The sequence below is a fragment of the Alosa pseudoharengus genome, unplaced genomic scaffold (assembly GCF_046254945.1).
Source record: "Alosa pseudoharengus isolate Yale_2024_CS ecotype anadromous, Long Island Sound unplaced genomic scaffold, YU_APseudo_1.1 YU_APseudo_1.1_scf_15, whole genome shotgun sequence".
Classification (NCBI taxonomy): Eukaryota; Metazoa; Chordata; class Actinopteri; order Clupeiformes; family Clupeidae; genus Alosa; species Alosa pseudoharengus.
Window position 1 is genome coordinate 1,425,942 of NW_027468620.1, and position 14,558 is coordinate 1,440,499.

General features: G+C 41.4%; 1 protein-coding gene across 1 annotated transcript in view; it reads right to left on the reverse strand.

The window, feature by feature from the left end:
- The window catches only part of nrg3a (neuregulin 3a), a 134,447-nt gene that overhangs the window by 23,148 nt on the left and 96,741 nt on the right, over positions 1-14,558 (reverse strand). Inside the window, exon 7 of the mRNA XM_076285265.1 lies at positions 11,459-11,577. Within this exon, the coding sequence (XP_076141380.1) occupies positions 11,459-11,577 (119 nt within the window). The remainder of the gene's footprint in view (positions 1-11,458; positions 11,578-14,558) is intronic.

The window sequence follows — 14,558 nt, forward strand, 5'->3', positions numbered from 1 at the left end:
GGTTTGTTGTAACCCCCACACTTGAAATGGACATGGTGTCATTGGAATGTAATGCTTATTTTTTATGCCAATCTCAGGCCATGTCCCTGGGTCAAAAAGAAATCCAGCAAAAGCTAAATTCTTTGTCCAGTTGTGCCCTTATAAAGGTTAAGCTGAGTTGTGCATGTAGTTTTGGGTGTTTTTCAAACAATGGAACCTGGTGAACTTCTCAAAGTAAACGGTAACACTAAAACAAGGGGCTACATTGAGATTTTTGCCGAGAGACCTGCCCCAATGGGCATAATTGGACTATTAAACCACACAATGATCCAAAACATACAGCCAAATAAGGCAAAAAATGGTTAACTGAGAACAATATCAACATTTTAGAGTGGCAGAGCCAGAGTCCAGACCTCAATCCATTAAAAAAGTGAGCACAAGGCCAGAGTGATGGCAAATAATCGTTCCCGACTGAAAACCCAGATTGCTGTTAAAAAGGTGTGGTCTAGAATCATTGTGGAGACATGGAGAGACTTGGTATATTATAAGAACCATTTTGAGAGTTGTTAATGCAAATAAAGATGTTTCCATTGATTATTTAAAAAGGGTATGAATCATTTTGGACTTTTATTGTCACATGCATATAGTTACTGGAAGTAAGAAATGCAGTGAAATTATGTCTGGTGTCAGCCTATTTGTGCATTTATGGGAGGGGGGGGGAAGTGCAGTAGAAGAGGGGTTTAATAGATTAAGTGGCAAGGGCTGCATAAGAAAGGTAGGGGAGGATTGGGATTGGGGGGGGCACCAACAAGGAGCACCCAAGAGCAACAGGGGCAAGGAAAAACTCCCTTACCAAGGAAGAAACCTTGGGCAGATCCACGGCTCAAGGGGCTAACCTGCCAGGGGTCTTGGTGTGTGTGTTGGGGGGATGACAAGGGAGATGGGATAGAGTGCTGTGTATGTGGGGAGAGGGCAGTGTGCAATATGTGTGTTGGAGAAGCTTCCTCATGAGACAATGTGCTGTGTATTGGGGGGGGGGGGGGTGCAGTGTGCTGTAAGTATGTTGGGGATGTGTGTTGGAGAAGCTTCCTGATGAAATAGTGTGCTGTGTATGTAGGGGAAAGGGGTGGGGGGGGGGCAGTGTACTGCAAGTATGGTGAAGGGACTTACTATTGCAAGCAGAGTACTGTATGTATGATGTATGTGAGTGATGACAGTGAAGATGTGTGTGTGGGCAGGAGGGGAGTGGAGCAGTGACTTTGTGTGTGTGTGTGTGTGCAGTGTGTGTGTGGGTAGGTGGGGGCAGTGTGCTGTAAGTGTGTAGAGCAGCGGTTCCCAAACTTTTCCTCCCGCGTACCACCGCCTACATTCCGACTCGCCTCGCGTACCCCCACCACACATAAACACATAAAAATGTAACGCATTCTATAACCCCCCCCCCCCCCCCCCCCCCGCGTGTTGACAATATTTGTCCGTTTCCCGGTTTTAGGTGCGTGCATTTGGTCAGTTAAAAAGTTATGAAAATTAGCCTGCATAGTAGCCTAACTACATCCACATACAATATCTTATAATAGGCCTATAACAACGCATGACAAGGATGTATTCGTTTGGACAACATTAGGCTATACAGCCTAGAAAGGCTAAACTTAGGCTACCTTTAGTTTGTTAAATGTAAAGCCTAGCTTAATGTTACCTTTCTTGCCCATCTGAAATAACTCCTAGCTTTGCTCCTTCCCTCCTTTCTGTTTTTGTTGTCTGTTATATCCGTGAAACTTTCCCCCCACGGACCATCCAACGCATTCAAAAGTAACGCATTCTAGCTATTCCAGGCGTCATGTTTAATAAGCTGCCCTTTTTTTGATGAACACACAGAGTTTATAAATAATATTCTTTTATTTTAATGTTTCCATATAATTATGACCTGATTCGAAATTATGTATTTATTCATGAATTAATTACAAAAGATTTAAAATGTTCATTTTATACCTGTCCGCCATTGCCCTTTTCATCTCGCGTACCCCCTAGAAGCAGCTCGCGTACCACCGGGGGTACGCGTACCACAGTTTGGGAATCCCTGGTGTAGAGGATGTGTGTTGGAGAAGATCCTGAAGACAATGTGCTGTGTATGTAGGGAGGGGGGGGCAGTGTGCAGCAAGTATGTAGAGGAGGCTTACAGTGTGCTGTATGTATGTGTGGTGATGACAGTGAAGTGTTTGTGTGTTTTTTGTGTGTGTGTGTTGGGGATGGGGGGGGAGCAGAAAGGCTAGGCAATCAAGGACATGGGTAGATAGATGGAGGAGAAATCAAAAATAATAAATAAAAAAGTTCTATGGAGATGTTCAAAAGTTGGAGAAAGTCAGATGTGTGTGTGTGTGTGTGTTTTGACGTGTGATGAAATAAGAAAATAAATAAAAGGTCTGTAGCATAGGGAGAGGGATGTAAAAGTGCTAAAAGTCATGTAGGTGTGTGTGTGTGGAGGGGGGGGGGGCGGGGGGGAGGGTCATGAGTGCTGAGGAGTGAATGAGTGCAAAGTCAGTATAGTGTGAATTCAGAGTTGGGAAATGTTTGAGAGTGCTGAGGAGTGAATGTGTGCAAAGTCAGTATAGCGTGAGTTCAGAGTTCGGATGGCCTGGGGATAAAAACTTCTCCTGAGTCTCTCAGTTCTGGCTTTGTGACTACATAGGCGTCTTCTTGATTTCAGCGGTAGGAATAATCCATTGTTAGGATGAGAAGAGTCCTTCAGAATCTTTTGGGCTCTTAGGAGTACTCTTCTGGAATAGATATCTTGTAGAGCAGGGAGTTGAGTTCTTATAGTACGTTCAGCTGAGCGCACTACTCTCTGCAGAGTACTACAATCTCTAACTGTGGAGTTCCCATACCAGGTGATGATGCTACCAGTTAGAACACTCTCAACCGCTGAAGTGTAGAAGGCCTTCATGATGGATGTAGAAACTTTGAATTTCCTTAGCTGACGAAGGAAGTAGAGTCGTCATCACACATTTATTTTATTTTATTTAGAGGTTCTCAGCTTTCTATAGAGGTCCAACATTTGATGGTAGGCCCCAGAAGAGGTGGGAACAATGCCCTTGTAAATAGGCACAGTGCAATTTCAGGCAAAAACTAGAAATTATTTTTGAGATTTAAAGAGTTGAATTTGATGCCAGCAACATGTTTAAAACAAAAGTTGGGACGAGGGCATGTTTACCACTGTGCTGCTTCACCTCTTCATTTCACAACATTCTGATAATGTTTAGGAACTGAGGAGACCAGTTGCTAGAGTTTTGAGAATGAAATGCTGTCCCACACCTGCCGATATAGAATTCCAGTCTCTCAACAGTATGGGGTATTCTTAATCATGTTTTTCATTCCAGATTACACTTAATTTGAAAGGTCTGGACTGCAGACAGGCCATTTTAGCACCTGGACTCTTCCTAATGGAGAAATACTGTTTAAGTATGTGCAGAATTAATTTTGCCATTGTTTTCCTGAAATATTGAAGGTCTTCCCCGAAGAAAACATTGCCTGGATGGCAGTATATGTTGCTCAAAACCTGTATACATTATCAAGAATAGATTGTGCCTTGCCAGATGTGCAAGATGCCCATGCTGTAGGCAATGCACCTCCACATTATCATAGATGCTGGGTTTTGAATTGAGCGCTATAACAAGTTGAATAGTTGGATAGGCCCTCTCCTCTTTAGCCCAGAGGTGTCCTAGTCTGGGTTTTCCCATGCTGCCTTACGCGCGCAATTTTATTCAAGCTGCTAGGCAGCCTGGATTCTATGGACTTCATTTTCACCTCAACGAAGGAAACAATCTCAGAACGGAAGGAGGGCAGCAAGACGATGACGACACACCGAAGCCGTTATGAGCTACGTACAGACACATTTGATAGACATTCATAGCACCCAATAAACGTCTCTGGGCATTCGTAAACCACGTTTCAAATACAAGAAAATGAATATCTAGTTCCCAGACCCCATCTCAATGAGGTGTCCATGATTTCCAATAAGAATGGCAAATGTTGATTGATCTCACAACAGGACCTTTTCCCACTTTTCCCACCTCAGTCTATTTTAAACAAGCTCAGGCCCAGATAAGACGGAGGTATTTTTGTATCACGTCTAATTACATTTTTCTTTGCAGGACATTTTCCCACTTTACCTCAGTCTTTTTTAAACAAGCTTGGGCCCAGATAAGACAGTGGTATTTCTGTATCACATCTAAATACCAGTCCCTCCAGGATTTTGCGAGGATTTTTTGAGATTGTTGCGATCTAAAATGCCTGATTTCGCGACGATTTTTCTAAAAAATTGCGATGGAAGTTGCGGTGTTTTTAGCTGTTTGTTGCGAAGAAATTGCGGGAGGAAGTGAAAATTGCAAAAATAGTTGCGATTTTTTTTTTTTTTTTTTAAATTGAGGGCAATTAAGGTTAGTAAGACGAAAATCACACTGATCATCTTGACGCTTATTAAAAAGGGTAAGTAAAGGTAAATAGTAAGGGTTACAGAAAATCAAGGTAGGCCTACTTTATTTGTGTAAATACTTTGACTGGGGTAATTCACAAAGCAGTATAACCTTTCGTAGAACTGTCCAAAAAAGACAGCCCCCTAAAAAGATGGCATCATGTCATGTTTCAATACATTCATATGTTGTAATTCAAGTTCATATATTTGTAATAATTCATATTCTGTGACTTGCATAATTACTAATAGCCAACTAAGTATCTAGTCATTTTATATTGATTTAAACTATTAGACTACACTTTTATTTAATGTTATTACATTGGTGGTGTGTACGTCTAATTGACTGCCTGCCACTTTAAGGACGTGAGAGTAGCGTAATTACATTTCTAAGTGGATTGGAAGGCTTACATCTCACTGTGTTCGGCTACGAGTGGAAATAACTTTTTGCATAGTGCATTACGATATGTGGATGGAATTCGGGATGTTTCTATGTCATTAGTTAAAATAAATGTTAAAAAAATAACTTGAATGAAAGCATTCTTGGATCACAGAAGAGGTAAATGTCTTGCAATGTTATTAATTTCTATGATTTTGGTAGCACTACACAACTGAGCCCACAAGCTAGCAAACATGACACGAGCTAAAAGACATCTCCAGGTGTAAACGTTTGCCAATAGGTTGCATACTCAAATGTCAGTAAAAGTAGGCCTTAATTAACTTACTTTCATAGCCTAGGTAGGTTAGCAACACCAGGTTGAGAGATGCGCAAGTAAAGCAGATCATTAACGTTAGCCTTCTATTTATTGTCATTAAAACTGCAGAGGAGTGAACATAGGGCAGTCTCTGGTGTCTGCAGAAGTGAGTGTGGCATCTGACTTAATATTCTGCACGAGGAACTGTTGTGGTAGGTGAAATTTCACGGGGAAACCATGATGATTGGTCAAATTTGCGAAAAAGTTGCGGTGTTTGGACAAAATTGCGAGGTCGCCCAGAATTCACGAGGATTTGCTGAATTTGCGTTAATTGTTGCGATCGCAACATCGCGAATTCCTGGAGGGACTGAAATACAATTTCTTTTTTTGCATGGAAAAGTTTACATAGCATTTCTGTATTGAGTATTAAACTGTGCTTATACAGTAGACAATGGTTATCAGTGGTTATCCAATAGCAGCACTGTCCGCTTTCTCATTTCCTCTCAGACCAACATGGCCTGGGATCCAGCAAAAAACTACACTCAAGTTCTGGTTCTTTAGACGTTCTAGTTGATCAAGCTCAGCTTTGGTTATACTTTTTGCGTGACATTAAAGCCTACTGGAAAGATTTTTAATTGCAATTTAATTGAATGCAATTTACTTTTACGATTAAATAAAATTAATTTATCCCTCTCACCCATAGTTTTCTATTTATTTACAAATGTACATAGGCCTACTGTAATTACATTTATACATAGTTATTCTACTGATCTTTATACTATTCATCCTGCACATAGACTTATTATGACCGCCGCGCAGGTTTAGTCAGATTTTTTCTTTTTCTTTTTTTTTTTCTTTTTCGCATGTCCAAATTTCCGTCAATGATTCCCGGGACACTGAAAGACCGGGGTACACGAAACTTGGTGGGCATGTAACCCCACATGGATAGCATGGAACCGTAGTTTTTCGTTTTGATCTGTAGCCCCCCCGCTGTACTGGACCCCCCGAAAGGAGGGTAGGGCAGACACAGTTTTCTGTGAATATTTTGAGAACCGTAGGGCCTAGGATGACCAATTTTTTCCGTATGTTTGCCTCCAGGGATCATGTTAACCCATTCCATGTGCACACATGTGCATAAACAGATACACACGCACACACATACATTCACAGTAATCATACGTATGACACATACTCACACAGTAGACATATGTACGCATACATGCACATGCACAAACACACATACGCAGGCAAACACACAAGCACGCACACACACACACACACACACACACACACACACACCAGAGGAGGCTCCTTCATTGAGGAAAGGGAGGAACACCCTCCCTAAAATTTCAAAGAAAAATAAAAAATATATAAAGTGAATTACTAATCTGATAAATTACTGTTAATATTACTATTTTTAACACTTTGAATGAACAAAATCGTTCCCCTAGGTCAAAATGTCAACAGCACCCCCTATCGCTATTGAAAATTACTGCATGGAGGAGCTTCCTCCTCAAGCCCCTCATTGAAGTCCATTATAAACGCCTCGGACCCCAGCGGCTCGTGAATCACGTCGTTTTCAATGGCCAAGGGAGGAAGCTCCTCCGTACAGTAATTTTCAATTGCGATAGGGGGTGCTGTTTTTAGCGGCAACGGTTCAAGAACGTTATCTGCAGTCTACGAATCTTATGTTGAACGGAAAGCTTGTTTGTTGTTTGCTCGTGAAATAAACTGTACAATGGAATCAGAGGACAATCTCAAATCTTTTATACATTCAAATACACTGCGAATACACTGATGTATGATGAATGTTTATCAAAGCAGGAAGACCAGCTCCAAAAATTCATATTCCAAAACAAGATGGTAAGGCTAGTGTAGGCTACTGAATGCTACATAGTCAGACAAATAGGCTAATCATGGCTAACTGGTAACGTTAGCACAGAAAACAATCAGCCATAGCCTACTGCTGGCCTGTCACATACGTGGACAGTTCACTTGGTGATAAAACATTTTTGGATAGTTATGAGTTGTTAAAATAATAATAATAGGAAAAGCTAGTAACTCAATGGGTGCCTTCGCAGCTTCGCTGCTTGGCCCCCAATAATAATAATAGGAAAAACTACTAACTCAATGGGTGCCTTCGCAGCTTCGCTGCTAGGCCCCAAATAAAACTTAAGAAGAACAATAAGTGTGCTGCTTTGCAGCAAGCACACTTAATAAAACTAAAGAAGAACAATAAGTGTGCTGCTTTGCAAGCACACTTAAAGGAGAATTCCGGTGTGATTTTGACCTAAAGTGTTTTGAAACATGATACCGAGTGTGAACGTATGTCTCATAGCCCATCTCGGCTTGTCCCCTGCACTCCGAAATCTGGCGCTAGTTAGCCGATGCTACCAACAAGGCGGTCAATGGTGGTGCCTCGGCATCGGCATAGCCATGCAAATAAATCACTGTTTTACACCATTTATGAGGCTCAATGTATCTCCACACTTCATTGGTAGACTTCCAAGGGCCCTGACATTTAAAACGAGACATTGAGAACTTTGAAAAAGCACTGGTAGTTTACTTACAAGACGATTTATACAGACCGTATCTTCTCGAAGTTTAGCGTTTGCAGCCATCTTGAATTTAGTCACGATAAGTCGAGCGACGAGTAAGAATGAACAGGTATGATAAGGCAGGGGTCCCCAACCTTTTATGCATCATGGACCGGTTTGATTCCCATTTTTTTTTTCACGGACCGGCGGGGGGGGTCGGGGGTTCCATGTTCCATATGTGTTGTGCATGCATTACTTGAAAAGAACTAGCTCCAGTTATGTATGAACAGTGAAGGTAACGATCTCTTGTGAAAAACGTGAACTTGAAGAAGTGAAAATTGAACAATATGAACTATGAATATTGAACAACTTGAAGCTACATCTATCAATGTGAACATGCTTAACAAAATATGGGAACAAAACATGGCAACTAAACGTGCATTACGAATATAATCAGTGGGAGCCCTGTGCTTGTTTCCCTGCAACAACAACAAGTGTGTTTGAAATGTCCAGTCGATTGCGCAATTTGGTCTTAGTTGCAGTCATTGCCGAAAACCCGGCCTCGCATATACGTGGTGGGAAATGGTAGCAACGTTTTCAGCGCTTTTACGGCTATCTCGGGATATTCTGCTTTGGTTTTGATCCAAAAACCCGCCAGAGAGGTTTCCTCATACACACTCTTAAGACCATCATTTGCAATTTCGATCAACTGCTCTTCCTCCTGCGCTGACAAGTTAGGACTATTCGGGATATTGACAAATGGGTTGCGGACCCACTCATTGGTTTGCCGTAGATCTTTGGAGGTTGGGAAGTAACGCTCAAACTCATTTGAAAGCGCAACAAGGTGATCGCGCACCAGCTGCGAGAGAAAGGGCCCTGCCTCAGTCTCTCCCAAAACCCCCAATACTGTTTGGAACATATCTGGTCCACTCGTCGTCCCCACAAATCAAGCTTGGCTTTGAATGCAGCGACTTTATCTGCCAGTTTAAAGACAGTCGTCATTCTCCCCTGGAGTGACAGGTTGAGGTCATTAAGCAACCCGAATATGTCACACAGGTAAGCGAGTTTTGACACCCAGTCCTCATCACTAAAATGTGCAGCTAACGGTGACTTTTTTTCTGTAAGAAATCTCTGCAGCGGCTCTCGCAACTCAAATACTCTGGCCAGTGACCTGCTAAAGATACTTGTTTTTTGTTGCTCATTCTAGCAGTTTAGCTAACTTCGTGTGACACTACCGTTCGCCAAGAATTGATCAAGTGAAGTGAGCTGACTTGAGGCTGCGCAGCGCTGAAGGTAATATGTAAAGTGTTGAAGGCGGGACAGACAGACGTAAGAAAATAGACCTTGCAAAATGCAAACATGCGTGCAATCAAACAACTGCATATAGACCTATGCCATGTAAAAACGTGACATTGTTGCGAATTAAATTGAGTTTAGTTTGCATGCATTTTTTTTTTTAAACTCATGTCATAGGCTACGGCCCGGTTAGGAATGTCCCGCGGACCGGTACCGGGCCGCGGCCCGGTGGTTGGGGACCGCTGTGATATGGGATCAGATTCCAAAAATAATTCCGTGGAAATGCATGGATTCCAGTTGCTGCTACTGGAAGAAACTGTAATCCATGCATTTCCACAGAATTATTTTTGGAATCTGATCCCTTATCATACCTGTTCATTCTTACTCGTCGCTCGACTTATCGTGACTAAATTCAAGATGGCTGCAAACGCTAAACTTCGAGAAGATACTGTCTGTATAAATCGTCTTGTAAGTAAACTACCAGTGCTTTTTCAAAGTTCTCAATGTCTCGTTTTAAATGTCAGGGCCCTTGGAAGTCTACCAATGAAGTGTGGAGATACATTGAGCCTCGTAAATGGTGTAAAACAGTGATTTATTTGCATGGCTATGCCGATGCCGAGGCACCACCATTGACCGCCTTGTTGGTAGCATCGGCTAACTAGCGCCAGATTTCGGAGTGCAGGGGACAAGCCGAGATGGGCTATGAGACATACGTTCACACTCGGTATCATGTTTCAAAACACTTTAGGTCAAAATCATACCGGAATTCTCCTTTAATAAATAGGAAAAATCCAACCTTGAAGGGAAGCAAATTTATTTTGAGAAAAATGAAAATCTCAAAGAATAAAATATTTCTTACAAAAACACGTTGCTCACAATTATTGGCACCCCTGCCTGTAATACCTTCTTAAGCCTCCCTTTGCCAATAAAACAGCTTGTAATATTCTCCTATGACACCCCATAAAGTTGGAGAATACAAAGCAAGGGATTTAAGACCGTTCGTCTTTACAAAATCTCCCCAGATTGTCCAGATTCCTAGTTCCACACTTGTGCATTCTCCTCTTTGACTCACCCCACTGTTTTTCTATGAAGTTTAGATCAGGGGACTGAGATGGCAATGATTTTGTGTTCAGAAAACCATATTTGTTTTGATCTGGACGTTGGTTTTGGTTCATTGACCTGATGAATGATGCAATCATGACCAACATTTAGTGTCTTGGCAGAGATTGACAGATTTCCTTTGAAAATGTTCAGTTTTTTCTTGGTGTTTTTGATGATACCATGCACCTTAATTATTCATCATTCAATCATTTTCAACATTTTATATGTTGTCTGTGTCCTTTTTGCAGCTAAATATGAGTTTACAAGATTTGTATATTATCACATTCTGTTTTTATTTGCATTTAACACAATGTCCCAACTTCTTCTAATTTGGGGTTGTACAAGGGATTGCATTGTCCCCGGAGCAACTTGGGGTTAAGTGCCTTGCTCAAGGGCACAAAGGTGGAAGCCGGAAATTGCACCCTCAACTTTTCAGGCTTCTGCAATCTAGCCCAGCTCCTTAACTACTACACTATCACCGCTGTCATGTCAGAGGGAAGCGTACACCAGAGTGAAGGCCTCGACTAACTAATGGGAGCTATATCTTGTGTAATATGCGTGTTTGTTCAGTGTAGGTGTGCAGTGCTCTCACCAGGGAACTGGGGCCGGCTGTAGCTTTCTCTCCCTGTGAAGGGGGGACAGCCACCTCACCATCTGCCTCACTGTCCAGTACGAGGAGCAACATGACATCGCTATGAGCAACTGCACATGCCAGAGACCAAGAACACATAGGTGGTGACTGTTGCCAGCTGAGGAGGATTAGGGCTAGCCGTTGTAGACTCCATGGTGACAAAGTACAGTGCATGAGGCTCCATCTCAGTGCAATAGGGCCAGAAGGATGGTGAGCAGAGAGCCACCTGAGCGGGGTTCACCAGTCGTGCCCATCCAATATGGGCATAACTCGGCTGGATGGAGATGCGCAGCAATGAAAATCTGCTGCTATACTCACCTTTATTTGAAATATTTGCTGCCTTGAAAAAGACTGAAATTTGCTTTTGGTTTCAACTGAGTGTGGCTTGTAAGGACTTCAAGTCCAGTGGGCTTAAACTCGCTAGCATGTCGGGCTTTATACTTCAAATTGCTGAAGAACAAAAAGAGGAATAGTCTATTGACTGCAAATAAATTCCCTGAGATAGTTCATAAGAGTGGGAAGCAGGGATTACTTCCCATTGGCTAACATCGAGTGAACTTACCTGAAAGAGAGCCTAGTAGATTTATAGGTGTCTAATTGCAAAGGCATATCATATAAAAAGGGCAAGATTAATCTTAGGCTAGAGCCCAATATATAAAAACATCCACTAATTTTAAGAAAAACAGCTTTTTCTTCTAGGATTAGAGGGGTCTTTCACACATTGGATAACAACACATTGGATAACAACAAGCCATACCAATTATGATTTCCTGCAGGGTCTTTGGATTGGGTGAAGGGAACTCTTGTAACCTCTGTAGAACTGGATTGACTCTTCACTCCAACATGTGCTTGGCTGTGAGTATTGTTTCTACAATACTGTAAAAATACAAACAAAAAGTAAACAAATGAAACAACTTTTCACTGATATATGATGGTTCTCAGAAAACATCATGCTGTAAAAATGGCATAACAAGGGCAGAATGATTTCCACTTCATCCCACCACGTTCAAATGTATAAAACGGGGGGCACGGTAGTCCTGTTTTATGCCAGCAGCAACGGTATACCATAATCCACAAGTGGTTGAAATCATTTTGAGGTTAAGAGTGTCAGATGTTTAGCCAATGCAGCTGTCTGTTTTGTATTTTGTTAGGCTGTAATAGCATATTTCTGGTGCCATATTTTTGCATCCTTTACCCATCCACGACAGCGTAGCCTAGCCTACTGCTAGGTACTGGTGTGCACAGATAATAATAATAATAATAATAATAATAATAATAATAATAAGCTATATTTGTATAGCATAGATACAACAACACATACTGTATAATACAACTAGTGCAGTGAAAATAGGAAGACCCTTTAAATAGTAGCAGTAGAATGTCAAATAATGTGAATAAATAGGCTACAAGATAAAAAGAATGAGTTGACATAAAGCTCTCATACAGGTTTTCAGGTCTTTTTTAAAGTTATTTACTGAACTCGCCTGTTTGATGTACAAGACTCTTTCTTTCACAAGAGTTTTGCTGGTCTAGTAGGTCAACCATCATAGGGTGGTCAAACAAGCTGGTTAACAAGCTGGTCAACCAGCAAACCACCTTTAGCTGGTCAGGCTGTTTTTTCATTCAGCAGGGTTTGTAACCTCTACCTTAAGCTCTACCTTAACATTTTCACGCATTTCCCGAAAGGTACTCTCTTAACTGCACCTAAGCAATGTTTCAGCTTGCGAAGATAGTCGCTGCCACTGTAGCCTACAGAAATCTTTAGAAATCTCTGTTGCACATGCAACTCATGGTACAATGGTACAATATCACTGTTTTGGTTCACCAATGATTTTATGTAAGTAGGCTAATTAAGAAAATAGTTTCTGGAAATGTTTTTACACAAATAATAATGTGCACGCATTTGAAAATAGCGAAACGATTTATTCTCTTAAATCTTGCTTTTCCCCCACCATCTACAATGGTTAATATGGGGGGTTGCTTTTTTATTTTTTTTAAGTATATTTTTTTGGGCTTTTTATGCCTTTAATTTGATAGGACAGTGGAGATTGACAGGAAGCGAGTGGAGAAAGAGAGTCGGGCAGGATCCGGAAAGGACCACGGGGCGGGAATCGAACCCGGGCCGCCGGCGCACAGCGCAGGCGCCCCAGCCAGCCGCGCCACGGCCGGGGCCTTTATGTTTAATGTTAATGTGTCAATGGCACGGAATACAATTAATACGGAATTAAATGGGGCTACTGGTCAATCAGCTGTGATTAAAAAACAACTAAATAATATTATTCAAATAAGTTCTTCATATGGAGTGATGAAAGATGGCGTAACGTGTAAAGGTGGTTAGGGGGTTATAGCTGGTCAGGCCGACGGATTGTGGATCACTTCCCCACAGACCATGTGAAAACTTTGTTAATTAAAGGTAGATCATTTAATTTCTACTTTTTATTATTGTACGTTATGGTAACACTTTATTTTAATGTGTCGCTGTTACAGTGTACCTACCTAATTAGGTACAGTGGTACAACCTGTGTAACAACATGTACTATCAGGTACTATCATTGTACTTGCATTATGTATTTGTGGGTACCTACATATAGTTGTTACATTGTAATACTGAGTGCTTTTACAAAACTTTGACAATTTGCCTAAATTTTCATCAGAGGCAAAGAGCTGACCTGAGACCTGCTGGATGGGGTAAATCTGGTCATGATAGATTTGATATACAAACCATTCTTAGCTCCAGTCAAGGCCTCATTGTCTTCAGTGTACATGTAACAGCTGTGCTGCTACAACCTTGTTACTCTTTGATACAGTGGAATAAACCTATTAAGTGTACCAGTTAATTACCAGTTAATGGTTTGTATATCAAATCTATCATGACCAGATTTACCCCATCCAGCAGGTCTAAGGTCAGCTCTTTGCCTCTGATAAAAATTTAGGCAAATTGGCAATGTTTTGTAAAAGCACTCAGTATCACAATGTAACAACTATATGTAGGTACCCACAAATACATAATGCAAGTACAATGATAGTACATGATAGTACATGTTGTTACACAGGTTGTACCACTGTACCTAATTAGGTTGGTACACTGTAACAGCGACACATTAAAATAAAGTGTTACCTATGTTATTAATAAGTTCATCCATGTTAAAGTACTATGAATGTTAGCCTACTGGAGGTGATATTGGAGCAATGTTTTTGTTGTGCAAAGAACGTCTTTCATAACGTTGTCATGCCTCCGTGTAAAGTGAAAAATCAATTTCTGAGCAATCAATGTCAACCAATTCAGCACCTTCAGGGTGGACAGTGCCTTGTACGTCAGTCGTAAGGAGCTTTTCGTAAGAAGACTACTAAGGGACAGTTCGGGAACCACGACTATAAAGGTAAACAGCTTTGGTAAAGTTTACCTTTGGAATCTTCATAGCTCGCTAAGAGTGTTATGGGAAAACCGGCCCCAGAACCTTAAAATCAATTGACCCTTCGCTAAGTCCCGCCCCCCCCTAGTTACTGTTGCTAAGTCTGACAACCTCAGACTGGAGTTAACTAAAACTTCAATGGTAGATTTTAGCTGTAAGTCTATCTGTAAAAGTTACATCCCAAAAGGCTCTTATGGAGAGCCACTGACCTGATTTCACTTAGAATCCGTCGAAAGTCTCCAGTATGACATGGAGACACATGTATAAAAAATCATATCTAGCTTTTGTTGGGTGACAAACTTAGACGGGAAGCGAGTGTGATTCACTGATATTAATATTAGCTGTGCGACATAGACTTACATGTATGTTTCAAGGGCACTGGGTCATGTCGTGTAAGGAACATGGTACTGCAAATAAACGGAAACATTTCGATGTGGGTCTGGC